This window comes from Rhamphochromis sp. 'chilingali' (assembly GCF_963969265.1).
Source record: "Rhamphochromis sp. 'chilingali' genome assembly, chromosome: 7".
Taxonomy (NCBI): Eukaryota; Metazoa; Chordata; class Actinopteri; order Cichliformes; family Cichlidae; genus Rhamphochromis; species Rhamphochromis sp. 'chilingali'.
This window is the reverse complement of record NC_137934.1, coordinates 41,259,797-41,287,790: the sequence shown is the minus strand read 5'-3', so window position 1 is coordinate 41,287,790 and position 27,994 is coordinate 41,259,797. Positions and strand designations below refer to the sequence as shown.

Below are 27,994 nucleotides of genomic sequence, written 5' to 3'. Positions count from 1 at the left end.
GTCTGTCATTTGAATCAAAGCTATTGTAAGATCCTTTGTGCTTGCATCAAATACTGTGAGTTAAAACTCTTCTTTTTGATTTTTAACATTTAGGTGCAATGGCCTCTCAAATAGCAAAGGTGTTGTTGTCATTGGATGCTGAAGCAGTCGGCTCGCTCAAAGAAGGAGTCAATTTCAAGAAAAGCCCAGAGGACGGCAAATGTTACATCATATTTAAGAGCAACAATGACTTGAAAGCATGCAAAAACCAGTGCAAGCATCAAGGTGGGCTGTTCGTCAAAGACGTTGAAGACCTGGATGCAATGTAAGAACAGGAACAGATTTCAGAGATTATCTGTGGTCGACGTTTGATTATAGCTGACAGAACTCTCTGTTCCCTCAGGACTGTAAAATGCACCAAACACAACTGGAAATTAAACGTGTCAACAATGAAATATGTGAACCCGCCCGACAGCTTCTTGCAGGATGAGCTCGGTAAGTTCTGTCTGCACAGTGCCTTTTCCTGTATATTGATATGCCACTTCCTGCAATGTGGATCTGAAATCTAAATATGCAAACTACAAAGCTGCATTATGGGATGTGTGGTTAGCTTGTAACTATAGCTCTTGCCACAGTCGGCGCTAACAGTCAGAATAGCAACTACTTTCTGTGCTTTTTTTAATTTTAATGCTAAATTGGCAGAGGGCCCCTTCTAATGAATAATTTGACAATTTGTGCCAATAACTGTGAAGCAATGTCAAACTAATTCTTTCCAACAGACATTTTTCCATGCTTCACATGAGTGGAGTGTAAACTTGATAATCTAATTTTCTTCTCTGCAGGGTCATTTTTCCCCTCAAAGAATAGTAAATATAACCAGTTGTTAAAAGGGACAGCTCTCTTAGCCCAGCACTATGCATCTCAGCACTCAGCAACATCGCTGTGTGACTGCACTTGTTCTGATTAATCTGTGTAAAAAGGTATCTCTCTTCCATTTACTTGCATTATCTAAGAGTGTGGCGGTTGAGTAAACAATATATATATATCCTTTTAAATCCCAGTTAAACATTAGCCAGCAGCGCAGTTATCGTTTCTGTGCAGGTTTCCAGGAATTCAACAGTCGGCATAAATTGCTGTAAAGTACAGGGTGGGCCATTTATATGGATACACCGTAATAACATGGGAATGGTTGGTGATATTAAAGTCCTGTTTGTGGCACATTAGTATATGTGAGGGGGCAAACTTCCCCAGATGGGCGGTGACCATGGTGGCCATTTAGAAGTCGGCCATCTTGGATACAACTTTTGTTTTTCCAATAGGAAGAGGGCCATGTGACACATCACACTTATTGGTAATGTCACAAGAAAAACAATGGTGTGCTTTGGTCACCCACTGCTGTACTTGGCCCTGGAGTGTCCTCGGGGAGAGAGGAAATAAGGACAGGCGGCCTAATGGAAGGCCTCTGTCCCATCACCTCATCCATGAGGCCAAACCAGGGCCAAGCAGCAGCAGTGGGCTTCGCACTGACTCCCTCACCTGACCCTGGACACTTGCAATCCTAAAGGCAGAGGAAATCAGAAATGACAGACAAATATAAACAATACAACTTTTAGTAAATGTGCATTTATTAAATTTCATTCTTAAATTATCTTCTTGACAGCACACATTCTTTGTATCTTTTCTTTAAGTTGTCCCACTTCTTTTTGGCCTGCAAGGGGGTGACTTTCCCTTGCAGGCCCATCTTCTCGAGAATAGTTAGGGTTAGCTGGCTAGTTGTTACTGATCGCACACAAAAAAAATAAGAGAAGAGAGAAAACCATGACAACTGATAATCCCTAAATCCAAAAGTTTTCACAGCAGAACACAAGAGGAATATCGTCTGGACATCACAGGTTCTGTACAGAATGAGGGTTGTTGAAACCGTACTCAGATGAATATGATGTGTAAATTGATTTATTCGTGTGCCTCCATCCCACAGTCGCTGAATTTTTTACCCCAGTGAAGAGGTGATCGTTTTCTCCTCTAGTTTTAATGAAGTCTGCCGTTTGCTCTTTGGTGCCTATAAACATATCACAAAAAAGTGGATTGGGAAAAATGTAAGCGGCAATGAAAAACCGCGGGACCCACCATACAAGCTAGTTTACGGACACTTTTTTATGAAGATTGTTTAAATAAATATTACAAGTCTATGCAAATTCACAACCCTAACAACATAACCGCTATAAAAATGTAACTTTTGTACCACCAGATTTTCATATACTTACTTTTAAAAGTGTATTCGTCTCCCGGTTTATCTTTTTGTGCCGCCATCATTACGTGAATGAAGTTCTGTGCAATGAATTCTGGGCCGGTCAGCTATCGAGCTGGTGGGTGACAGACGTCACCGAAAACGTGGAAGCACTTTTGCAAATATGCGATATCTTGATAAACCGAGCAGATATTTGATGTTTACACAGCTACTTTCTCGCCTGAAAATATGCTAAAAGTTTATTTTGTGACCCAGAAAGATTAGTATGAGTAATTTTAAAACTTAGTAGCGGCCGCCATTGTTGGAAACTGGAGTTTGGCTGGGCCACGCTATGAATTCTGGGATATGGTGGGCCACGAAGGACACACCCGACCCATCCTTCAAATTCGGGGGAAAAGGAGGACACATTTGTCGGCTGCATTCGGAGGAGTCTACGAATTTGGACAGCCTTCGGCGCGGCGCTGTGACGTAATCGGTCTACAAATGCGGCCTCAGGAGGATGCAGCCCATGAATTTGGACACGACCATGGGTTCACCCACACTCCTGCTCTCTCACACAAACCTGCTTATGAATGTTTAATATAATCAAAGTTTGGTTTGCTCTCACCTTTCTCAAACTTGGTAAAAAATGAATCAAACAGTTCAGTTTCATCATTTATTGATAACAGAAATCTTCCTCTCAGGTTTGGAGTCTCTGAGTCAGCAGTGCTCTCTTCCTCACAGCACATACACTATCATCCAATCTGCCCATCGTCATCATCACAGTGTTAACCACCTGCAGAGCAGCTCTCTTCTCTGCAGTCGATCTCATAAATCTCTCACAGAGGACCTGTTCTTAAACAGCTCCTAACGTCATGTGCACACGGTACAGCACAGATTTGTCTGCTTCACTTATTTGTAGCACAGTGGTGCAGTGAACACACTGTCAAGACAAACGATCCAGTTTGAAGATAAAGCAGAATATAATTAATAATAATATTAATAGTAAAAGGGCAGCACGGTGGCACGGTGGTTAGCACTGTTGCCGCACAGCAAGAAATTCCTGAGTTCAATTCCACCATCAGGCCGGGGTCTTTCTGTGTGGAGTTTGCATGTTCACCCCGTGTCTGCGTGGGTTCCCTCCGGGTACTCCGGCTTCCTCCCACCGTCCAAAGACATGCAGCTTGTGGGGATAGGTTAATTGATTAATCCAAATTGTCACTAGGTGTGAATGTGAGTGTGAATGGTTGTTTGTCCCTGTGTGTTGGCCCTGCGACAGACTGGCGACCTGTCCAGGGTGTACCTCCGCCTCTTGCCCTATGACAGCTGGGATAGGCTCCAGCGCCCCCCGCGACCCTGAAAAGGATAAGCGGAAGCGAATGGATGGATGGATTAATAGTAAAACCTCGTGTTGTTTAATTGAATCATATAAAATAGTAACTTACTTAAATGATGTAACTCAGTAATAAGAAACATGGAAAAGGTGCTACAGTGAAGCTTGTATTACATACTGCTACTATGGGTAGTAGTAGTAGTATGAATAGCTCTATTTAAAGCATCGAGAATAACAGAATGATAATAATATAAATGCCATGTGAGGTCAACACCTGAGCTTGTTGTTGCACTCGCAGAGGTCGAAGTGTTGGATGATGGGGGGCTGCAGTTGGTGGAGCTGAGCCCTGTTGACCCCTGGATGGTTGATCCTCGAGAGCCTCTGGAGCTCCAGGAGGGAGAAGTCAAAGTACGTTGATGTTACGCTTTAGATAACAAATATTTAACCCCAGTTTTTCAGACAACACCGTGCATACTACTGTGCTACTCTTATGAAACTGTTTGGCAAAATGATCTAAAACTTGAATGATCTAAGTAGTAATAATAATCATCATCTCAAATGTTGTCAATCGTGAATGAACGAAGAGTGAAAAGTGCATCAGCTGTCTCCAAAGATGACATTTTCTTTGACCTTCCTCTCAGGTGACTTACCTAACCCACGCCTGCATGGAGCTACAGCTTGGTGAGAGAAGGTTCATGTTCGACCCCTGGTTAAAGGGTCCCGCGTTTGCCAGAGGGTGGTGGCTTCTCCATGAGCCTCCAGCAGATGCTCTGGACAGGCTTTGTGGTGCAGATCTCATCTACATCAGCCATATGCACTCAGACCACCTCAGGCAAGCTCTGCCAATGCTGCTAAATATACATACAAATAAATATTGCTGCTGATTTTATTTGAAGCAACTAAACAATTCAGAGAAAACACAGTATGGTATCTACAAACTGCTCCAGCTGTTCGGTTCATCTGGACAGGAGCACACACTGTATACCATCATGGCAAAGGGAGGGGAAATGTTCTTAGAGTAAAGGCTGTAAAAGGACTCCACATATACAGGACTGTAATAACGACTCAGGATGGAGAAATATATAATAAAACCAAGACCAGATTACTTCCTTTATGATGTTGTGATATGTAAAACCTTAGAAGTGACTGTGCACGTAACAGAATATTATTAGCAAAGACAAATAAAATCATGCAAATAGTTCTATTGAAAAGTATAGAATATAATTACAACTGTCACTGAGATTCAAAAATACATTTCCAGTTTGTTCCACTTTGTAGGATAACAAACCTTTAACATTACAGGATTTGTATTCCTGTAATTGTTTGTAATTAACAACAAGCTCATTCTGTGAAGAGCCATATGAAGAAAGAGGAGTGGCTCACGACTCCACACAGTCACTGTAAATGTCACTTCTGACTAGAAAAGAAACAAAAGCAGTTTTTGGAATATTAAATAAAAGTTTCTTTCTGGTTAGAAACTTCAGAATCTACAAAGAGTTTAACTTTTAGCCTTGGATACTGTTCATGTTGACACGGTGGCGTGCTGACGTGTTGTTTGCTTTGTAGCTATCCCACACTGAAGGTCTTGGCAGAAAGAAGGCCCGATGTCCCCATATATGTTGGTGACACATCCAGGCCTGTGTTTTGGTCAGTAATGACGTGGAGCTCAATCTTCCCCATAAATTACAGAGGAAATAAATCTGGTACAAAGTGAGTTTGTTCTTCTGCTGTGACAGGTATTTGAAGCAAAGCCAAGTGAAGCTGACCAACATTAAAGTCATTCCCTTTGGTGTTTGGCAAAATGTAAGTCACACCTCCATCATGTGGTCAAGAGTATTTACAATAAGCATGTTTGGAAAATGTTGAATTGTAAAATGATTCAATTCAATTCATTTTGGGGGAAATATGATTATGAAGTAAAATGGCTCTTCCTGTCTCACTCAGATTGATGAACACCTGAGGTTCATGATCCTGATGGATGGTGTACATCCTGAAATGGACACCTGCATCATTGTTGACTACAAAGGTGTCATTTCAAATAATATTATTACTGATGCTGTGAAAATAAGTCTGATTAGGATATAAAACGCAGTTTTGATTGCAGGTCACATGATCCTCAACACTGTGGACTGCACCAGACCAAACGGCGGCAGGCTGCCACAGCATGTGGATGTGATGATGACCGACTTCGCTGGAGGAGCTTCTGGATTCCCGATGACCTTCTATGGAGGGAAATACAGCGGTGAGCCTGAGCTAGGTTAGCTTAGTTAGCGTTTAGCTCCACACGCACACAGCAGTGTCTCAGTTACAGTCTTTTGACAGACACATGTAGCTCTTTTAGCCACGTAGGAACTGACTTGTTTAACTCACATGTTGTGATCAACAGTGTCAAAGTGCACCAAACTGCTGAGATGAAGCAAATGTTGATTTGTTTCCAGATTCCTGGAAGGCAGAGTTTATCAAGAATGAGAGGAAGAAGCTGCTGAATTACAAAGCTACACTGGCGAAGTCCCTGCAGCCCAGGATCTACTGCCCATTCGCTGGATACTTTGTGGAGGCTCATCCGTCAGACAGGTAGAGTTAGTAACGAGGTTTGCACAGCACCAAGGTCAAAGCTGATGTGTAGTTCATCTGGGCAACTCCATCCAATAACTGATCAAACAGAGTCTATATCTGGGATCCTCTTTGTATTTAGTGCCTATTTATCTGTATGAGCTACAGTCTATCTCTGCAACCACGACTCCACCTTCATGAGCTGCTCCTGTTGTACTGAATTGTGTTTCTAACTGACAGTAGTTCAGTTTATCATTCGTTTAAAATGTTTTAGCAGGTGTTTTATTGTTTTAGCATTCTTCCAGTCTCCTGTTGCCACTGCGCCAACATTTTTGAAACGTGTTGTTAGCATAAAACATTTAAACTAAAGTTTTATTCTCTGTTTGATGCAATTGTTAAGGTTCAAAATATTGGGGATGGACACCAGAGGAAAAAACCCACAATAACAACACTGGTCCGGTCGGGTTGAGTCAAACGATGATTTAATGATCACACACGTGGGAGATGGACACTGTATGCAGACAGTCTCAGATCTCATCTCAAAAAACACATCACCATAGTTTTATGAAATCAGGGTATTAGAACGCCCCCTCATGCATAGTGACAGGTGTAATACAATCAATGTTGACAATTTTATTTAACACAAAGAATAACATTGTCTCCTTCCCGAGGGCAGACGCTGACTGCCCCCGTCTCCTGGAACCGTCTGTACCCTGCTAAGACACAACATGGCAGCTACAAGGACTCTTTCATTTGTTAAGACCATCAGTGTGTATTGCTCTAAATCAAGTCTATAATATTAAATGAATATTGCTGGATCAGCTACTTCTACTTAAAACATATTAAAACATGACTAAGCACAAAATCACCAAGAATAACATCTTATAAGTGCTGTGTAAGCGCGTGCGGCCTTCCAAGCTCAAAGCCTTTGCCCTCCATAGATCAGCCAGACTCGCGCTGGCTGTAGCTTTTAACCTTTAATTACCTTGAGCACAACTCTAGAATAAGCAACAAACTGCAATGTGTATGGAATGATCAGGGTTACATCTGCAATGGAAAATCATGTTATTATTCTGGTACCTGCAAGGAAAGATCAAACTAAAGTTATCACCATCACTGTAATGCAAAGAATAATGTAAGGTCAAAAACTTCAATTTATGCTTAATGCAAAGCTGGTTATATACTTCTAATGAACTAATAATGCCATATTAAAATATTAAATGATAATGAGAAAAACATCCCCTCCTTATTCTACAATTCCCTCTGTTGACCTCTGGAGAATCCAGAGGTCACAAACAGTTGTGTCCCTCCTTGGCCTACACATTCAGTTCTACATGCATCATTGGCATCATGGACATTGGAGTAAGGACTCCAGGGTCCACTGTCCTCACAGACATACTTTTGAACATTCTTCTGGCACAAGGGATGAGACAACAACAAATAACCATAATACCCACCACAACAGACAAAGAAAACATGACCGAAGCGATAACCCCCTTCCACCGTCCGAACACTCAGGTCAGCCAGCCTTCCAACGGACTATCAACACCGGAGTGATCATGCATAGTTTCAGAAAGGCTCTTTAGGCCCTTCAGAGCCTTGGTTACCGACACATTTGGAGCAGTCTTGTTTGGAATAAAATTACAACACTGATCGGCCAATATAGGACAAACGCCCCCTTTTTTTCCGCTAACGACATACCAAGGGCCATTCTATTCTGCACTCCCATTAACGAGGTCGGACCCACCTGCTCCGCCAACCCCTCCATGCCGTCTCTGGTGAGGTTAGAGAGCCTCAGTACATTATAGTGAACATAATTGATCCTATCTACGTTCTTGCGTTCTTAACCCTTTTGGATCAACCCCCGCTATTTCCACCCCCAGAACCAAATACATAGATTGTTTGCGATGCCAATTCCCCAATGATAAGGTTAACGCGTTTCCAGAGGGGCTGAAATCCCTCTGTAGTTTAAGCCCGTTTTCTGATCCTAGTTCTAACGGTTCCCAATTTTGCCCAGTGTAACCCCTTACCTGGTCCCAATTACGGCACCAGCTGTCATATGGACGATTTCCCCTCTCGCAGTGCGTACTCACTGAATAATCCCAACAGAGCCACACATTATATCCCCTCCAGGCACTGCCGACGTCCCTACAATTAACAACATCACACAGATCAAACATAAAAGAAATTGTGGGGCCAATAACATAATCTAATTCTAAACCACCATATGTGCTGAGACACTCATCCTTTTTACCAGAGACCTCGCGCTTCACTCTTGCCCGCAGCTTTAAATCACTATAGATCACGCGAGATGTAATTGGTGTATCAAACAACGCCGGACTGGCATGGCCTCCGTGCTCAGACTGGTTTCCCGGGTCGGTCTGCAACAAACAAATCAAAAAACAAATAGCCATGATTAGCAACATAGTTGACATCAAACTCATAATAATTTTGAACATTGTGATGGCTTTTGAAACTCTTCTTTCATCACCAGTGTCTAATTGTTGTGATGGCATGGTGGTATGTGAATGTTATGGTGTAGTAAAAAGTTCAAAGCCCTTTATCAGAGCCTCTCTCTTGTTCTAGGTGTTCAGTGTGGTACCGCTCCTTTTCGTTGGCGCGGCGATCTCCTCCTTGACTGCTCTTCTTTCTTCGACCTTCCGGGTAGACCACCGGTCGGCCCGTTGCACAGGTGTGAGGGTTTATTCTGCCGCTCAATTTCACCTGTGTTGGGTGGAGATTGATCCTTCCCCACCAAGCCCTCGTGCGCGGCTGCGCACTGCGTCCAGTGATACCAGGTGTCGCCTTTCCCCTTCAGTTGGACCGCTGTCGCCGTCCGAGCCGATACCTCATATGGACCAGTCCAGCGGGGCTCCTTCCACTTTCGTTTGATGACTCTCAGCCACACTGTTTTCGCGTCTGGGACCTCTCCTTCTCCTGTGGGCCCTTCACCAGCCGCCTGTTTTGTGAAACTGGACACAAGCGCCTTTAACTCGTTCCAGTAGTCTGCGTGGGACCGGTTCCCCTTTTTGTCCCGTTCAACCGAGCCCACCGTCCAAGGTGCCGGAAACTGTCTCCCGGTTTGCAGCTCATATCGTGTAAAACCCACTTCCGGTTTTACTGCTGGCTTAGGATTGTGTGCCCCACAGATTAAGCTCATCCTGGCCTTCTCTCTTATCATTCCTCGCAGCTCAGGATGCCACCAATGACACAAATTTCTTTCCATCTGGGCTCTCCCCACGTGGGCGAGTCCGTGGGCTTCATCCACCTTCTGTTCTGCCATTTTGGCTGTCAGCACGGGGCGCCCGTCTGGCCCCCTCCACAAATGTCCATCCTGCCAGGCTCCTTTGTTTTTCCACACCCCCTTTTCCTCTGGGGATGCCTCCTCCTGGGCCTGTTTGACTTCCTCAATCAGATCAACAGATATCTCCTCTTCTGGAGTTACCTGTATCATTTGTCTCCGTCCTTTGTAGCCTGCGGCCTCCTTCGCGGCTTCGTCTGCTCTCTGGTTTCCTCTCTGCCGAATTGGTGTAGATGTTCACTCTCCTGTTCTTGGCTAGTCTCAAAGCTCGAACTAAGGCTATCACTTCAGCTCTCTGGGCCGACTGCTTTCCCTCAATCCTTCCTGACTCTCTGACCTGATAATCTCCTTCTACTCTGCAAACCACCGCATACCCTGCTTTCAGTCCTCCTTCGTCTCGGTGGCAACATCCATCGGTGAACCAGTCCTCAGCTCCCGGTATGGGTTCGGCCTTCAGGTCCTCTCTAATCTTTTCCTCAATCTGTGCTCTTTTGGCCTGTGGTTGTCCTGTGGTTCCCCTACACCCATTAAATCTGCCATGTTAATTCCTTCATGTGTAAATGTCAAATTTGGGGCCTCTAAGACTTTGCTCAGTCTCTTTTGTGCCCTAGTGACATACAAAATGCTTGTGAATTCACGTATGCCACTATGCTATGTGTAGTGAGTATTTTTAGTGGGTGTTCTCTCACTACATGTGCTGTTCTTTGGATAATTCTAGCGACCCCTGCTGCATGTTGTGTGCATGTAGGGTGCTTTGCTTCTGTTGGATGTAGTTTTACACTTACATACATGAGCACATCTCTACCCCCCCCCCCCCCCCTTTTTTCTGAAACAACACTCCATTTACAACTGAGTATGTTTCAGAAACATCCAAATAGAATGGCTCATCATAATTGGGTGTGGCTAAATCTGAGGCCCTTGACAAATCCTGTTTCACCCTAATAAATGCGGCTTCAGCTTCAGGCGTCCAAGGCAACTCAGCCTTAAAGTTTCGAACACCAACTTGCTTCATTAGGCCCCTTAAAGGGGCAGTTTTACCTGCATAATCCGGAATGAACTGCCTGCTGTAACCTGTTAAACCAAGAAAAGAAAGCATTTCTCTCACAGTTCGCGGTTTTGGGTGTGTCAGAATTTGGTCTCTGTGTGTGTTCATCAAACCCACTAATTTGTGTGCGATTACCCGGCCCAAAAAGGTCATTTCAGGGCGAACTAACTGCAGCTTGTCTTTACTTACTTTAAAGCCGCATTCCGCCAACCTATTCAACACAACGAACGACGCCGCTGTACAATCCGCTGCTGACGGGGCTGCAATGAGAAGATCATCAACATATTGTATTAATGTATAATCATCAGGCAAATTACATGACGACAGGGCTTCTTTAAGCACCTTATTGAAAATACCTGGAGAAAGTGCAAAGCCTTGTGGCAACCGTGTGTATCTGAGTTGTTGGCCTCTGTATGTGAATGAAAAAAATATCTCTGAATGACTCATGCAGAGGAAGACAAAAGAATGCATTTGCCAGGTCAATACACGTGAACCACTTTTGGTCACATGTGATAGCTGATAAACCTTTGTACGGATTTGGTACCGGTGCAGTAGTAGAGAGTAATATTTCATTAATGGCTCTCAAGTCATGTGTCATGCTCTATTTTCCTGTTCCATGTTTCTCCACTGGTAGAATTGGTGTGTTCCACAGTGAGTGAGAGGGCTCTAACACCCCGGCCCTTAGCAGGCCTTCTATTGTTTCTGTAATTCCTTCCTCTGCTTCAGGTTTGTGTTTATACTGTGGTCTATTGATTGGTGTGTTTGATTTCAGCTGGAACACGACAGGAGGACACTTAGCTAGGCCAACATCCGTGGGCCCTTTTGACCATAGACTGTCAGGCAGATTCGACAGTCCAGCAACTGCGTGAGGATGATCTACACACTCCTCACCATGTGTTTTTGAAATTTCTTTATGTTCCAAAATCACCGTACCCTCACAGGCACAAGTTATGCGATAGGTTTTACAATTTGGAGCATAAGATAAGTTAGGAATTTGGGTTCTTTGCCACCCTGTGTCGTCCAGTGCTCACTTGACCATTGGACCTAGATCACCTGCACCATGACCTTGGTGGACCGCCAATGTAATGTGAGGGGTTGAATTTTCTTCCACATTGTACCAAGGCAGTTGTTCATCAGTTAATTTCACAGCCGCGGCTACACCTTCTGGTCCAATGTAGATGTCATGTGTTTGCACATTCCACGTCTGACCCTCAAGATCAGATTGAAATAATTCACGATAAGTGTCGTCATTCTCATAAAACAGGGTAACGTGGTAAGGGTCGCGCGGAGGGGAGTAAACTGCCAAGCTCATTATCCAGGGTCTCCACAGCTGAAATTGCCTCAGAACATCCTCTTTCACTAGTCTCCCCCAGTAGATATCGGCTTTTGCTCTTTCACAGTCTTGAAGCAGATATTGAGTCTTTGAATTTGTTCCCAGGCACGGAAAATGCTGGCCCCCTGGCAGAGTCACAGATAATCCATCTGCTGAACATGTGATTGTGGCGCCCAACTTCACGAGCAGGTCCCTGCCCATGAGATTTACTGGCGCTTGCGATGACACCACATAGTTGTGTTTCAAAGTCTGCTTGCCCAGCTTTGTCAAAGCTGGGTCAGTCACTGGCAGAGTTGTTGGGATCCCGGAAATACACACCACGTTCGCTGTGTGGCAGGACAACTTTGCACTGTCTGGTGCTGCTCTCAAGGTTGAATATGTTGCTCCAGTGTCTACTAAGAAGGGCAATTCTGTCCCTTCTACAGTAATTGACAGCATGGGATCTGCCATCCCCATGCTGTTTGGTCCCTCCGGGTCCCTTCAGTACTGGTCCTCCCTCCAGTCAGCCACTGGATACTGCGCGGCTGGTGCTGCACTCGGGTTTGGGGCCTGATATGCTCCCCTATAGCCATCTCTTGCTCTCGGAGCTCCACGTGCCTGGGATTGGTCGTTTCGTCTTTTATAGTTCTGACGACGTTCTGGGCAATTTCTGTTCCAATGACCCTCTGCTCCACACCTCTAACAGACATTCCAAGGCACACCGCTGAGATTCCCCGTGTCACGAGCTCTTAGTACTCCCTCCGCTGAGCCACCACGCCCTCTGTACGATCCACCGGTTCCCCAATTCCCTGTGGGTTGGTTCTGCCTTGGTGCATTGGCGGGCCATCCGTCATTAGTGCAGGGACCCGGGCCACTGTCTGGCCATTCAGGCCCAGGACCAGGCTGGGTCGCAACTATCATCATTTTTTCTGTTTTTTCTTTTTCCTCTTTTTTCTTTTCGCAGGCTTTGTTTCTGGCCTCCGCCAACTGTAGTTTGAGTAGAGACGCTTGTGCCTCCTCCAACTCTTTTTTTCTGCTTGTTCGCCCTGTCCTGCTCCAGCTGTAAACGATGCGAGACATGTCTTTCCCACTGCACCGAATCTGCTACGGCAAAATCTGGGTTTTTCTGTAGATCTTCCATGACCTGGTTTGGCAGCCCTGCCAGCACCGCTGAGCGAAACCACGCCCGATGCTCACCTTCTCTACCCGGATGGGTACCTGTTTCTAACAACCACTGATCTCTGGCTTTTTCTAAAAACTCTCTAGGTGTGTTTTGGGGGTCCCAAATTATTTTAGGTATGGCTCCTGTGTTAGGGGTTGGGTACTTTTCACGGACTGCGTCAGACAAAGCACATTGCACTTCATGATAAGGCAAATCATTTGCATAGCGAGTTGTGCGAGCTATGGCCTCTACATCTGCGAGCCCACCACCGAGCATACACCGCGCAGAAATGGCGCGAAAATCACCAATCGCAAGCTCCTCTCCTTCTGTTAGTCTGCCTAATTCACGCAACCACCTTGCAAATTATAATGAGTGCCTGCAGCTTTTTCTGCTTTGGTCACAGTTTTACACTGTCCCAATTTTCCCTTGCCTTCTAGGGACCTATTCTGATCATAACCTATGTGTGTGTAAGCTTGTTTGCATTTAACCCTCTGCACTCAAGGCATTTACTACACTTTATCAGTCCGGACAGTCACGCCGAATGAAGCTTCTGACCTTCAAAGGCCGAGTGCCAACTCATTATAAGCACATTTGCAAGGTGTGTCTGAAAATTATTTAAACCACTCTTTTTAAATCAAAAACTATTTACATTGTTATAACATCAAAACCAGCAGCATATTTACAAACTTTCAGCAATAAAAAGCCTTCTGCTTATAAGGCTCACACACACTCTGGGCAGGAAGTGAAAAGCTCCGTTTCCCTCCCTTGCAAATGCAGCTCATTTGCATGTTCACACCGTCTAAAAATAGCTCGCAGCGCAGCAGCTGCGCGTCACACAGAGTCTCACACAAAGCTCAGACAAAACTCTATTTTATATTACAAAGACGTCTTATATTTACAACCACTGACAGGCCTGACAGATTCAGCACCTAACAAATTTCGACAAATTTAAAATAACGGGTCTCACCGAAGACAGTCTCACTTTTTTGTAATCAATCAAACAGTATCTGTTACTTCTCGGAACAGTTTCTGTCCTAATTTGTAAAACTATTAACCAGTCTCTGTTACTTCTGGGAACAGTTTCTGTCCTAATTTCCCTACCAAACTACCTGAGCCTTCAGCTCAATATCCAGGGACTCAAACCCAACATTATTACTTTCATATTTCTTCAACTTCATTAAATACTCTTAAACAACTTTAACTGCATAACACACGGTGATTCTCATCAAAATCAAAACAGACACCCACCAGCAACGTCAGTGAGTAGGCTTTTAATTTAATGCAGCCCAATTTGGCACAATTTGGGAATCAACTCAACAGGCAGTGCCTTACCTTTTAGATGCACCCGGGAAGCTCACTCACATCAGATCCCTGGTCCGTGCCTGTCCGCTCGACCACCTCAGACCGTCCACACCTCACACTTCCACCCCAATACCACAGGACGAGCCCCCAAAATGTTAAGGTTCAAAATATTGGGGATGGACACCAGAGGAAAAACCCACAATAACAACACTGGTCCGGTCGGGTTGAGTCAAACGATGATTTAATGATCACACACACACGTGGGAGATGGACACTGTATGCAGACAGTCTCAGATCTCATCTCAAAAAACACATCACCATAGTTTTATGAAATCAGGGTATTAGAACGCCCCCTCATGCATAGTGACAGGTGTAATACAATCAATGTTGACAATTTTATTTAACACAAAGAATAACATTGTCTCCTTCCCGAGGGCAGACGCTGACTGCCCCCGTCTCCTGGAACCGTCTGTACCCTGCTAAGACACAACATGGCAGCTACAAGGACTCTTTCATTTGTTAAGACCATCAGTGTGTATTGCTCTAAATCAAGTCTATAATATTAAATGAATATTGCTGGATCAGCTACTTCTACTTAAAACATATTAAAACATGACTAAGCACAAAATCACCAAGAATAACATCTTATAAGTGCTGTGTAAGCGCGTGCGGCCTTCCAAGCTCAAAGCCTTTGCCCTCCATAGATCAGCCAGACTCGCGCTGGCTGTAGCTTTTAACCTTTAATTACCTTGAGCACAACTCTAGAAAAAGCAACAAACTGCAATGTGTATGGAATGATCAGGGTTACATCTGCAATGGAAAATCATGTTATTATTCTGGTACCTGCAAGGAAAGATCAAACTAAAGTTATCACCATCACTGTAATGCAAAGAATAATGTAAGGTCAAAAACTTCAATTTATGCTTAATGCAAAGCTGGTTATATACTTCTAATGAACTAATAATGCCATATTAAAATATTAAATGATAATGAGAAAAACATCCCCTCCTTATTCTACACAATACATTTGTGATGTTAATAAATAAGGATAAGATTAACATGATTTTGAGATTCTAGTATTATTTACATCGTACACAGCATCCCAACTCTTCTGCAAACAGGGTTGTACGACACAGTCGTGGCCCAAACTTTGGACAGTGACGGGACTGCTAATGACTGTTAAGTTACAGATGTAGCATTTAAACAAACATGAGACCTAACTTGTTCTTTATGTGTCCTTTTACTTCTCTGTCTGTTTGTACTGTGTGTTGGGTGTAGATACATAAAGGATACTAATATCAAAAACAGTGCAGAGGACCTCAATGCAGTCATTAATAAGCTGGCACCAGCAATCAAGACTTGGACACCGCAGCCAGGTGCTGTGCTGGACCTGGGCCTCGCTCTGAGAGACCCCACCAGCAGGTTGGAACAGCTCACATGTTTATCTGTGTTTGCCATTCTTTGCCACTGTGGAAAAGAGACTCTTATTCCATCTGTGTAATACAACTACATAAACCACAGACACTTAAACAGTAATGTCAGTAGCTGAAAGGCCAGTGAATAAACAGATTAGTCTGATGGGAAAAAATCCTCACCGTCTGCACTGCCAATGTAAAATTCAAAAGCTTTGGACAGTAGCTTCAGCCTGTCTTTTTCATCTTTATATAGTTTGTATGTGTGCAGTAACTGTATAAAATGACTTTTATTCTTACTGAGTTACAACAAGCTACAGCTGCTCAATTAGCTCATGTCAATCAGAACATCTGATCTGACTGCATGTCCATGTTATCTGCTGACATGTGTTTGCTATGACCACCCATAGTGAGGCCATCATCAATCCACCAGCCAGTGCAAAACTCTACAAGGACAGCTGGGAGTTCGACTTGTATGTGAATGAGCTGAACAGTGCCATCAAGTCGGACATATTTAAACATCAGAGCTGGATCCAGTTTTATTACACGTGGGCTGGCTTTCAAAACTACAACCTTGTTGTGCGGGTAAATGTTCTCCTGCAGAGCTGTTTGACTCTTTTTTTTTTTTTTTTTTGTCAAGAACTGTTCTGCACTCAACATCTGACCTTTGTCTGCATTTACTGTGTTCTCGTGACTTTTCCTACCTAAGAGCATTTCTCTGCTTACTGCTTCCAGAAACCAAATAAAACACACGAGCCTGCAAAAAAGGACTGTAAAAATATTTACTTTGTCCATTTTTTAATATGGTTGGGGGAAAGCATTAAGAAAAAACAAAATAAAAACTATTGTGCGTCTTGAGATTGGACCGACAACCCGCTCAGAATGTGCCCTGCCTCCTGGCCCGTGAAAGCCAACAAGAGCTGGACAATAAGATGGATGTTCAATAAGGAGAGATCATTAGAAAGAACTGAGCATGATTCATCAATGTACAGAATTCAATTAAGATATTTTGCCATCATAGTCTGAGGGCCCATCGCAGCAGAACGTAATCCCAGCAGTGACAGGGATTAGGGCAGGACCACCCCGGGAGTCTGGGTGGAGATGAAGGTGGAGGTTTGGATGGAGCTTGAGAATATGGGAGAGGCTGAGATGGGGAGGAGGTGGGTTGCATGAAGGCGACTGCAAGGGAAATAACAGATGAGATTTAAAGTACGCGGATTGGAGGATGATTGGCCTTAAAAAAGACGATTGGACTAGACCAGTGATGTCACAATCAGGCTGTGACAGTGACGTGAAGCTGAGATTAGCCCCAAAAACCTGGGAAGCAGACAGATGTATGACTAAAGATCTTCCGTGCTGAACTTGTCCACCAAGCAGTGAGCAGTGTGATTATGAATGAAATCTTTTTTTTTCATGCACATAGTAGTGATGTGTGCATCATTTTACTTTCCGTTAACCTTGTAAACCATAAAACCCAATGAAAAATGTAGAAGTTCAACAAAAATCAAAAGAACTGAGACGTTTTCAGGCTAAGCTTCCTTGTAACTATGCTATGATAGAGACGGGCTTCCAGTGTTTTAAAGCAATAAATACGTGTTTTTTTTACACCTGAGCAGAAATTTTATTTTATATGTTTTTTGATAATCCCTTTCCCTCATGCTACAGCAGCCTCTGTAGTACCTGAGCAGAAGCTGATAATACGCGTGCAGGTAACATCCTGCAATGATGAAATCTAAAAACAAACAACTAGCTCTCTGCTCTGATCCCTCATCACCACCTCGCTTCCTTCTAGCTGTTAACGATCTCCTTCTCTCACTCGTTTTTCTTTTGCATTGCTGTCTCACTCAGAGTGTGTCTCCGTGTAGGTCATTGAAACAGACGACGAGTTTGAATGCATCACTGACGGTTATGACTATCTGGTGGACTTTCTGGATCTATCGTTCCCCACAAAGAGACCTGACAGAGAGCACGCCTACTTGGAGGTGAGTCCCTAAACAAACAGATAACAGGATGTGAATAATAGTGATTTCCTCCTGACTCCCAACGAATCGTGAGGAAATGATCACGTCTGTCATCTAACATCTGAAAAACTCCTGTTCTGCCTGGATACTTTATTTACATGCTGTTATGCTCATGCTGCTTCGTTTAATCTAAGATTAAAAACAGGATTGGAGTGATGAGGTACGTGGTGCTGCACGGCTGTCTGTGGGACGACCTGTACATCGGCTTTCAGAACCGCGTCAGCCGAGACCCAGACATCTACCACCACAAGTACAGACATTTAATCTCACGGATTCTTTGTCATGCTGTAAATTGTTCGAATAACTATGCTGCACTTTCAGTGTTTTTGAGCTAAACATGAAGAATTGATAAATATCTATACACACAGATTTATTTACACACATACATACACATATCTGATTATACACACAGATCAAAATACACAATACTATTTAGCAAAATATAATTTTGATGTATTTTACTTTATGTAGGAGGAGCACTCAGACACACATGTTGTTACAGCATGTTTATTTTGTTAAGAATATTCATTGCCATTTTCAAGCCTAATAACTCTTAGCTTAGCTATCACAACCATGTAATGTTGTAAATGGGAAATCCTTGATTCTGCTCTTTTTTGACTAACTTCATAATTACCTGCATGTGATGTATTTAGGGTCCGTGTCAGTTACAGCTAAAGAACAGTAACTTAGGCTGCATCCACAGGGACACTGTGCTACTGTGAATGTATGAACTTTAATCACCTCGTCTTGGCCTCTAGGTTCTGGAAGCACTTCCAAGCAGAGCTGCCACTTTGCAGGCCAGACTGGGAACAGTTCCGAAAACAGGTCTTCACCATCGATGAGTCGACCATACCTCTCAGTGATACAACGATGGGAAATAACTGTGCCCTGTCATGAATTGATTCTGGTTTGATTCTGGATTTGTAAAGATCCAGTTACTGATTTCCTGATTTGATGTAATGCATATTAACTATGCAGTTCCAATTGGGCCTAGGTCACCGCTTTACATTAATGAGATAGCAAAGTAATCAATCAGGTGGCTGTCAGGTAAGGAACTCAGCTCAGGGTCATCAGTCTTTAATAGACAAAACACTGATTTTGCACATTTAATCATCTTTCAGATCAGGAAAACTGTTTACAATCAATTTCTGTGAAGTATAAATCTATGTTTTTACCTTAACAATGCTATGTAATTGATGGTAATAAAAATGACATCTATTTTGCTATTAATGTGCGTACTCACCTGAACAACAGAACATGCTGATTCAATAACTTCTGAAAAATAGGAAGCACATGAGTTGCATGAATACAAGAAACAAGGATGGCTACTAAGCTATGGTGTTATTTTTGTGCCACTATTCTGAGCGCACGTAAAAAAAATTTGCAAGTGCAAGTGTTGCATTTTGAGGAGAAATTTATTAAGCTTGATCAGCTGTTGGTGGAATTTATTTAATATTAATTTCTAGTATCAGCTGATGTTTGCTGGAGCCACAGCTGTAAAGCTGCTGGTCATGATATCGGTTTGGATATGTGGTGAGAGGGAAACATGAAGGTGATACAGATCATACATATATACCAACAAGACAGCGTACATCACTGTCACAGCAGTGTTTGTTTTCATTCAAAGGCTTTATGGTTTTTCCTATAATACCTGGTGGGCCGGTCTCAATGCCCGGGCCAATTTTTTGTCCCAGTCCGGCCCTGGCTGACCAGTAGACTTGTAGTCAACACCGCCTAAACCAAGACCAAGACCAGAGGATACTGAGACCAAGACCAAGACAAAGTCGAGACGAGACCAAGACAAAAAAGTCTTTAAACTGCAGCCAGATGCTGCTTCGTATGATATTGATAATGATATTATCCTATATCCTCGCATGTGATTGGCCACAATACGGAGGGATTGGAGCATAGCTGAGCCACTGTGTGAGAGCTGAGCAGCAAAAGGAAATTAAGTGAGGAGCGGCTCTCACTCACTACAAAGCGCTCTGTAAGCACGGCTCTTAGAATCAGAATCAGAATACTTTATTAATCCCGAAGGAAAAAGGAAAATATAATAGAGCTGATGCTTTTGCGCATGAGACATTATCGCACGTTACGTTGTGTGTCATGGATGCTGTTGACTCCAAATCTCCCGACCACTATGCTATGGCGTTATTTTTGTGCCACTATTCTGAGCGCACGTAAAAAAAAGTTTGCAGGTGCAAGTGTTGCATTTTGAGGAGAAATTTATTTTGAGCGAAGAAAAGCTAAATTTGAGATGATGATGATGGCCTTTATTTGTCAGTTGCAGGTCTTTTGCCCACAACCGAGATGACAGACCTTACCGACCGTACATACAATACACAAACATCACATTGGGGAGACAGGTCAGGCTAGGTAGCGAGGAAAAAAAAAACATTGAAATGTGTAACACAGAAGGATAATACAGGAATGCACAGATATCAATCACCATAGCACAATAAACACAGACAGCAACATGGGAAAGCGTTCCAGTGTGTACATCTGATCTGGGACCGCTGCAATCTTCGACTGCGCCTCCAGCTGACCCGATGTCCACATCAGAGGGGAGGCAAGCGTTGGAGGTGGCGTTGGATCCGGGGTAGGGCGGGTGATGCGTCAGTGAGTGCTTATCAGTATCAGTATGTGTATGCGTGTCCATAGTTCAGCTGAGACAGTGTCCTTCGCTTCAAATTTGAGTGAACAAACTTCACTGCTGCATGCAAAAATGTATTTCAGTGTTTGCTATTATCCACACACACACACACACACCAGCAGCCCCTCTCGCTCAGTTTTTGCATTTGCGCTCACTTGCAATGTGTTGCTCGTGCTCTCAACATTTCTGCCCGTGCGCGCTCAACTCTTTCTCTACACCATTATATTTGTGCCACAAAACCAGCCAATCACAGACTTGGATGCAAAAAAAATCTGATTTTTGCCAGGGCTCTAGACTAACTTTTTGCCAGTTAGGCGTACCGGTACAAAAGTTAGGCGCACTCACATTTTTCAACCGCATCGCTTAACATCGCAGTTTTACATGTGCACTTTTTTGGGGGGAAGTTGCAGTCCATACAGACAATATTCATTTCTAAATTATTAAGTAACAATCTTGTGCTTAAAGTGCTTTGTCAATATTGTAGAAAATGTTAAACTTAATCATCACATCGGCTCCTCTGACGACCTGTTTGCTGCTTCCTGCCGCTGAAAGGCCGTGGGGAGAGGGGACACTTGGGCATTTATTGCAGCATATAATGTGTTTCTGGATACACTGCTGCTTTTTCAGCGTTCAGAGATTGATGGCACCGTGCCAGAGCTGGCTATGAATTTCAGACAGATCAGGCCTTAACTTTACAAAAAAGTTATCAATCATTCTTTTCATCTTTTCTTATTACCCACAGCTACATCCACTTCTGTCAGGCCTAGGCTGCTCACTAAGGCTGAGTATAATCACTGATTTCTATAATCCATTCGATTCCGGTTCTCAAAGTCCTGATTCGATTCAATTTCGCCTCAGACAGTCAGAAATGTTATAATTCTGATCATTTATCAGCACTGATACACATGAGACTTCATCAGAATTGTGAACATCACAGCAGAAAAACATGAAGGAGATTTTCCTGTCCTGCCTTTTTGTAGCAGATAACCATATGATATTCTGCAATTTTAAAACGTTTAAATTTCTTCAGTATTGAACAACAGAAAAAAATATGCTTTCTTGTCCAAGGTCATTTAAATGAAAAAAAGCCGACAGCGCTGTGAACAACAGTAGACTGGTGGGTAATAAGCAAATGAATAATGCAGAAAACAGATTTGAGACGGGAAACTGTTCTTGAAGTACCGAGAGAGATAGAGCTGTGCATGAAGTGTGATTTTTATCGTGGTGGAAGCAAAACAGCGAAACCCAGAGGGAATTCATGACGACATTGATCAAATGTGAAGCGCAGTTTGCTGCTTCTTTTGCTGCTGGCTCAGTGGATTTTGGTTGGAGAGACAAAACCTGCAGCTCAGAATCAGCGCAAAAAGATGTAAACACAGCGCGGACCGGACGCATCAGGATCGCTAAGCTCCGACAGCCTGTCCGTCTGCGGGCCGTCGGGTGAGAAAGCCGAGAAAGACAAAGCTGATTCTGATGCGTCGGGTCTGTGTTTACGTCTTTGTGTGGAGTCCGTGTACCTGCTCTCATCTGCTGTTTGGTTGTTGTTGAAATGGTTTTGTGAGCTTTAATCTGAGAATCTGGCGTTTCTGGCAAAACACGGTTATATTTAAAAGTCAGGATTTAATGAATAATATCGCTTTATTCAAGCTGCTCACCTCCCACTTCCACCTGCACTTTCAACTGGACCACGGCCAATCAGAGAGGTCCCGCCCCTGACTATCTCTGATTGGTTTAGTCCACGATAGGGGCAAAATGTGTGTCTGTTGTTGACCACACAGAGTTGCAGAGATTTTTTTTTTTTTTTTTTTGTTACCAAATATTTTTTTTAGTCGCACCACTGAAAAATATGGTTGCATAGACCAAATTGGTCGCACTCTAGAGCCCTGCTTGCACCTGCAATATTTTTTTTTGCATGCGCTCAGAATAGTGGAACAAAAATAACGCCAATCAAATATTTTGTTTTAATCTGTAAAAAAATAATCAAAAAAAACTAGTGTAAACTGTATCTACTTCGATGGATGAAATGAGTCTCTCATATATTTGACCTTATCATTATTATTGTGAAATGAACATGAATGCAAACGTGATTAAATTATTCATTTTGGCTTTGTTTGTTAAACATGCTAAGTACAACTGTCAAGCTGTAAAACTGAAACAAATCTTTTCATTAAGTTTACATCAACTGTGGATTTGTCATTCAAACCTCTGGGGAAAAAACCTGATGTGAACAAACCAGTAAAACTGTTGATTTTTTGAGGAATCACTGATTAATCTTGAATCGAGGATTATGAAATGATTGTCTCACATATTGATAGTATGAAAACAATAAATTTGGACTGTCACCCCAGCAAAGAACCATACTGTACTATAGATGGATGCATTTAGATGCATACTGTGCTTTGGATACACTGTAAAAAATGGCAGTGAAATTGACATAAAAACCATGTAAAATTCCTACAGAAATGAATAGTAAACCCCAAAACACAATTTTTCTGTTTCAATCACAGTGGACTTTTGTAAACTATTAAACAGAATGTTTTTGTTATATTTACAACATCAATGTGTAATTATTAGTGATGTGCGGATCGATCCTGAAATATCGATTCCTCCGATACCAATCATTTATGTTCTAGAATCGATTCTCACATTAAAATATCGATATTTTAGTAATTTAGAGTAAATTTGTAGTTTATCATTAACAGGAACACAGTGGAAAGAAACTATAACATTCGGATTGTCTACATTCAAAGGAACTACTTCCTCTTCCGCCTTTCATAGTCATGTGCGAAATACGGCTGTATAAATGTCTCGCAGCCCCTTGGTGCGCACTCACAACAATGGCTGAGCGTAATTGTGCAGACGTATTTTACCTCCACAAACAGCTGAGACATGGTTTGCGATACATGTGGCAAAAAAGTGCTCCAAGAGTGAGGTGTTGTGGCCATACTTGCCAACCTTGAGACCTCAGAATTAGGGAGACGTTCAAAAGGGCTGTTTTGGGGTGATAAATACATTTTACAGTGTTTATTTATCGGATAAAATCCGTTAAATGTCACCGTTATTGTCACGGTTCTGGGTCCGTTGGACCCAGCAATTGAGTTTATTATGTTTTGGTACTTTTGCATCATGGATTATCCTTTATGTTTCTCTGGTACTTTGTGTTTCAGTTATCTTGGTGTTTTGGATTGTTTTCTCATTCTCTTGTTGTGGTGATGTTTATTATTAGAGTTTCCTGTTTTATTGTGAAAGTCTTTGTCTTAGGTCAGTGTGTGCAGCTTTGTTCCCCCGGTCTCGTTAGCCCTGATCTCCCCCAGTTGTGTCTCCCTTCTGTTGCCCATTCCCTCATTACTGCCCTGTGTATATAAGCCCTGTGTTTTCCCATGCTCTGTGTCGCGTCGTACCATCAGATTATGCCTGTGTGTTTTTTGGTCTCAGTGGTCAGTCCTCACTTCATGTTTTGTTTTCTTGCCTTGCCAGCAATAAAGCTGAGGTTTTTGAGTTGCATTCCGTTTTCCGAGTCCTGCATTTGGATCCTCATCTCTGCCTGCCCGCACACAGAGCCCTGACAGTTATTATTGGCCAGCCCGGAAACAGCGGGGGTGTCCAAATTCAGAGGCTGCTTCCACCTGAGGACCCGGCCTTCAATCTGGGTTAGATCTGGGATTTGGATCTCCACCATAGGTGCATCTACTAAAAACCTCAGAGGAATCGGAGTGACCTCAACCTGAAGGTCAGAGGTCAGGTTTACTGAGCGTCTTGTGAACTCGATACCATGGGTGTTTCTACAAGGAGGCTGAGGGACAGCACTGGAGGACATCCATATTTACTTTAGCTAAGATGACTTAAAGTAAAATGATTACCTTACAGCGGGGATGTCAGAGTCATTTACCAAATACAGCCCATTTTTACCGAATGTGAGTCTGGTGAAATTCAACAGTATTTGCTGTCGTAAATGAAAACAAATGTGTCAGCATGATTTAAACTGTAAAAAATAAATATGTTAAATTACAGAAAAAAGGTTTGGTAATTCAAAGAAAATGCCCGGTTTTTTAACTGTAACCATTGTGAAAAACAAATTTACATCAAGTCCAGCTGTGTGCCAAGCAGCGTAGGACCCAGATGCAGGACTGGGAGATGAGAGATGCAGTAGTGATGCCCAAAGGCCTGTGCCCAGGAAAGGGGGCGTGCCCAAACGAATCCTGTGTCGAGACCCTTATCGGTTTAAGAATATCACATGGCCACAGATAAATGACATAACTGCCTTGTTATGTTACTCAAGCTGTAGAAAAAACGCGGGAATTCAAATTTTGAACTGGATCTGAGGTTCTGAGGATCACCACAAGCACATTAGGAAGCCACCCCCAAAAAATATCAGCTGTCAGGGAGCATTTTGACATGTTATCGCCCAATAATAACCAGTGTTGGTCAAGTTACTTGAAAAAAGTAATCAGTAACTAATTACTGATTACTTCCCCAAAAAAGTAATCCCGTTACTTTACTGATTACTTATTTTCAAAAGTAATTAATTACTTAGTTACTTTTTAAAAACACGATTTACAACCTGAAGAGGTGATAAAGCGATAGATCTTTCAGCCCAATTCTACTTTTTCTGCATAATCCATCATACAAAATGTAATCAGATGGAAAAGTCTCTTTTTTTAACTTGTTTTATTAGTTTTAATCTTTTAACTTTATGCATCAAGCAAAAATTTAATTATCTGCAACATTCTCTGACTGGAAGAAATTAGTTTAACATTTAAACCTATTTTCTGCACATTCCAGCACATAAAATAAAATATTTTTTGTGTTTACACTCACTCTTTCAAATAGATGCAAGTAAAACACAGCAGAAAATAAATAAAGTCAAAGACTCAGCGGTCCTGTTGCTCTATTTTCACCTGTAAAGCAGGAGTGGGGTAGGCGGAGGGTTACCCTGGTGCAGGTGTGCCGCGGTCAGTGGAAGAATCCGTGAGTTTCTCTGTGAGTTTCCCATTACGTCATAGCTACTCGGTGCTTGCTCGGAAGTTTAGGGGTTTTTTTCGCTGTAAAAAGTTTTCTTCCCACGCACAGCGGACACTAATGTTTTTGTCACTTTTTATGGAATCAAACTCAAAGTAAGGTCAGTACTTCCACGCTTTAAACGCTGCACGCTCATACTCTCTCCCACAATCGATATATGATCCATTGTTGATCTGCACACAGCTGTTGTCACCAACGGCGCACTCGCTTACGTCACTGTCATGAGACATTCTTGCAAAAAAATCACGGTTTTAGTAACGCAGTAACGCAGCGTTCCTACGGGAAAGTAACGGTAATCTAATTACCGATTTTGCAATAGTAATCCCTTACTTTACTCGTTACTTGAAAAAAGTAATCAGATTACAGTAACGCGTTACTGCCCATTTCTGGCGGTTACACATGAAATGCAAACTATTTACATGGCAACGCACAGCTGGCACCAATGGTGAATCGTTCATCTAGAGCAATTTTTGGGGCAGCTGCTGAGGAGAAGTCAATGTTATGTGCAACCTGTGGCTGTATCTTGGTCATATGGTGAACGTACTCACAACGTGGAGGCTTAAAAACGGCCAAATCTTGTACCCAACTGTTTGGGTATTAGGTGTGCGCCTCCAGCGATTTATAATTCCGAAAATGATTCACCGTGTGCGAATGCGCTGACTCCACAGACAAGGTACGCGAAAATATCAGGATAGGACAACGGCGGTAGGCTGTCTGGGTTTCCGCTCCGCTGCCTTATTTCAGACGGGTCCACATTACCAATGCACGCTACCATCTCTTGGCGTCTGGGCGCAATCGGTCGCGATACAGCCCTTTGTCTTTTGTGCTGATTTTAAGCATGGTTCTGGCAGTCCTGCTTCCAACACTTACTGTGTTTTGATTTGTGGCCTTCTGTCATGGCGCCGCGATCCCACAATGCACTGCGGTGTGACGTCAACTCCAAAGCCCAATACCGTCCTTTTTCTTTTGAGCTACTTTTCAGAATGCTTCGTAACAATCTTGTTTTGATTCGTGGCCTGCCAAGATGGTGCTGCGCTCCCACAATGCATTGCGCCGTTACGTCAACTCCAAAGCCCTTTGCGTGCAGGAGGATATGCGCATGCGCATTACCATGGTGATTTTAAAAATAAAGATAAAATGAAAAGTAATTAATAAAAAGTACAGATTTAAATATTCCCACAAATGTGCAATGAACGTGCAAAAACTCTGTTTATTAGTTGTTGCTGTTTCTTTCTTTCTTTTTTTTTTTGAAAAATAACTTCGTCTCTGAGGCGCGAATTCCGACAGCGAGAGGAACGGCCGGATACAGGAGATGGGAAGAAACAAGCCGATAGACTATGCACCTTACCATATGCTACTTCCGGTGGGGAAACTCCTGTAGGCGCTTCGTTTCCGGTGTGATATTCGCGTCTTGTTTACGGTCGGGTTTTCCAAAAAAAAGGCCACCAAATGGACAAATCAAGCAGCGAGTTACATTTCTCAAGATGTCTTGGGCATTTACCAAATATATCTGTAGATGATGTTCATCGACTTGTCGATATTTTTCCCTTGCCCCTCAGAGCAAAAGAGAAAAGGGATTGAAAATTCTCAGTATTTGTATATAGCGTTCCCTCGTTTATCGCGGGTGTTATGTTCTACAAATAACCAGCGAGAGGTGAAATCTGCGAAGTAGCCAGCTTTATTTTTTACAATACCTTTAGATGTTTTAAGGCTGTAAAACCCGTCACTACACACTTTATGCACTTTTCTCAGACAGGCATGAACAGTTTCACACTTTTCTCTCTTGTTTTGAAACCAAAGATCAAAACCTGTTTTCAGTCCCAAACATTTATTTGAGAAATAAACATACAGTATATTTGTTTATCTATAAATAATAATGACAGATTTTTGAACTAATGAATTTAACTTTAAGCTTAATTGTTTAATTTAAGCTAGTGATGTGTGGATCGATCCTGAAATATCGATTCCTCCGATACCAATCATTTATGTTCTAGAATCGCTTCTCACATTAAAATATCGATATTTTAGTAATTTAGAGTAAATTTGTAGTTTATCATTAACAGGAACACAGTGGAAAGAAACTATAACAATCGGATTGTCTACATTCAAAGGAACTACTTCCTCTTCCGCCTTTCATAGTCGTGCGAAATACGGCTGTATAAATGTCTCGCAGCCCTTTGGCGTGCGCACTCACAACAATGGCTGAGCGTAATTGGAGTCATGTGTGGACGTATTTTACCTCCACAAACAGCTGAGACGTGGTTTGCAATACATGTGGAAAAAAGGTGAGGTGTTGTGGCCATACTAGGGAGACATTCAAAAAGGCTGTTGGGGGCGGTGTTAAATACATTTTACAGTGTTGATTTATCAGATAAAATACGTTAAATGTCCGGAAATAGCGGGGGTGTCCAAATTCAGAGGCTGCTTCCACCTGAGGACGCGGCCTTCGCAGTCTAAAGAAAGCCGGGTAGTACGTCATGAGCTCCCTCGGTGGAGTGAAACTCTGCCGTCTGCTCCTTGCTATCTAAAATATAACCGGGCGCTGACGTAAACTCTCCACCGTCTCACACTTTGTTTAATTAGTTTTCTGTTTAACGTTTATTCAGCTGTGTGAAAACCCCGGAGGAACCCTCCCGAGGGATTAATAAAGTTAAATTTAATTTAATTTAATCTAA

General features: G+C 42.8%; 1 protein-coding gene across 1 annotated transcript; it reads left to right on the top strand.

Annotated features, from left to right (window-relative positions):
- The first annotated feature begins 74 nt into the window (after positions 1-74).
- Positions 75-20,871, top strand: LOC308399549 (cytidine monophosphate-N-acetylneuraminic acid hydroxylase-like). The gene is made up of 14 exons (XM_080886869.1): positions 75-304; positions 383-474; positions 3,838-3,947; positions 4,181-4,371; positions 5,106-5,186; positions 5,276-5,342; positions 5,484-5,565; positions 5,644-5,781; positions 5,978-6,113; positions 15,493-15,636; positions 16,037-16,211; positions 17,492-17,608; positions 17,782-17,897; positions 18,406-20,871. The coding sequence occupies exons 1-14, from the start codon at positions 99-101 to the stop codon at positions 18,542-18,544; spliced, it is 1,794 nt and encodes a 597-aa protein (XP_080742995.1). The 5' UTR covers positions 75-98; the 3' UTR covers positions 18,545-20,871.
- The last annotated feature ends 7,123 nt before the right edge of the window (positions 20,872-27,994 follow it).

Excerpts from the sequence above, each read along its gene's own strand:
- LOC308399549 (XM_080886869.1), top strand. The coding sequence starts at position 99 with ATGGCCTCTCAAATAGCAAAGGTGTTGTTGTCATTGGATGCTGAAGCA. Across the intron at positions 6,114-15,492 it reads GAGGCTCATCCGTCAGACAG|ATACATAAAGGATACTAATA; the intron begins GTAGAGTTAGTA and ends TGTTGGGTGTAG. Across the intron at positions 17,898-18,405 it reads CCAGACATCTACCACCACAA|GTTCTGGAAGCACTTCCAAG; the intron begins GTACAGACATTT and ends CTTGGCCTCTAG.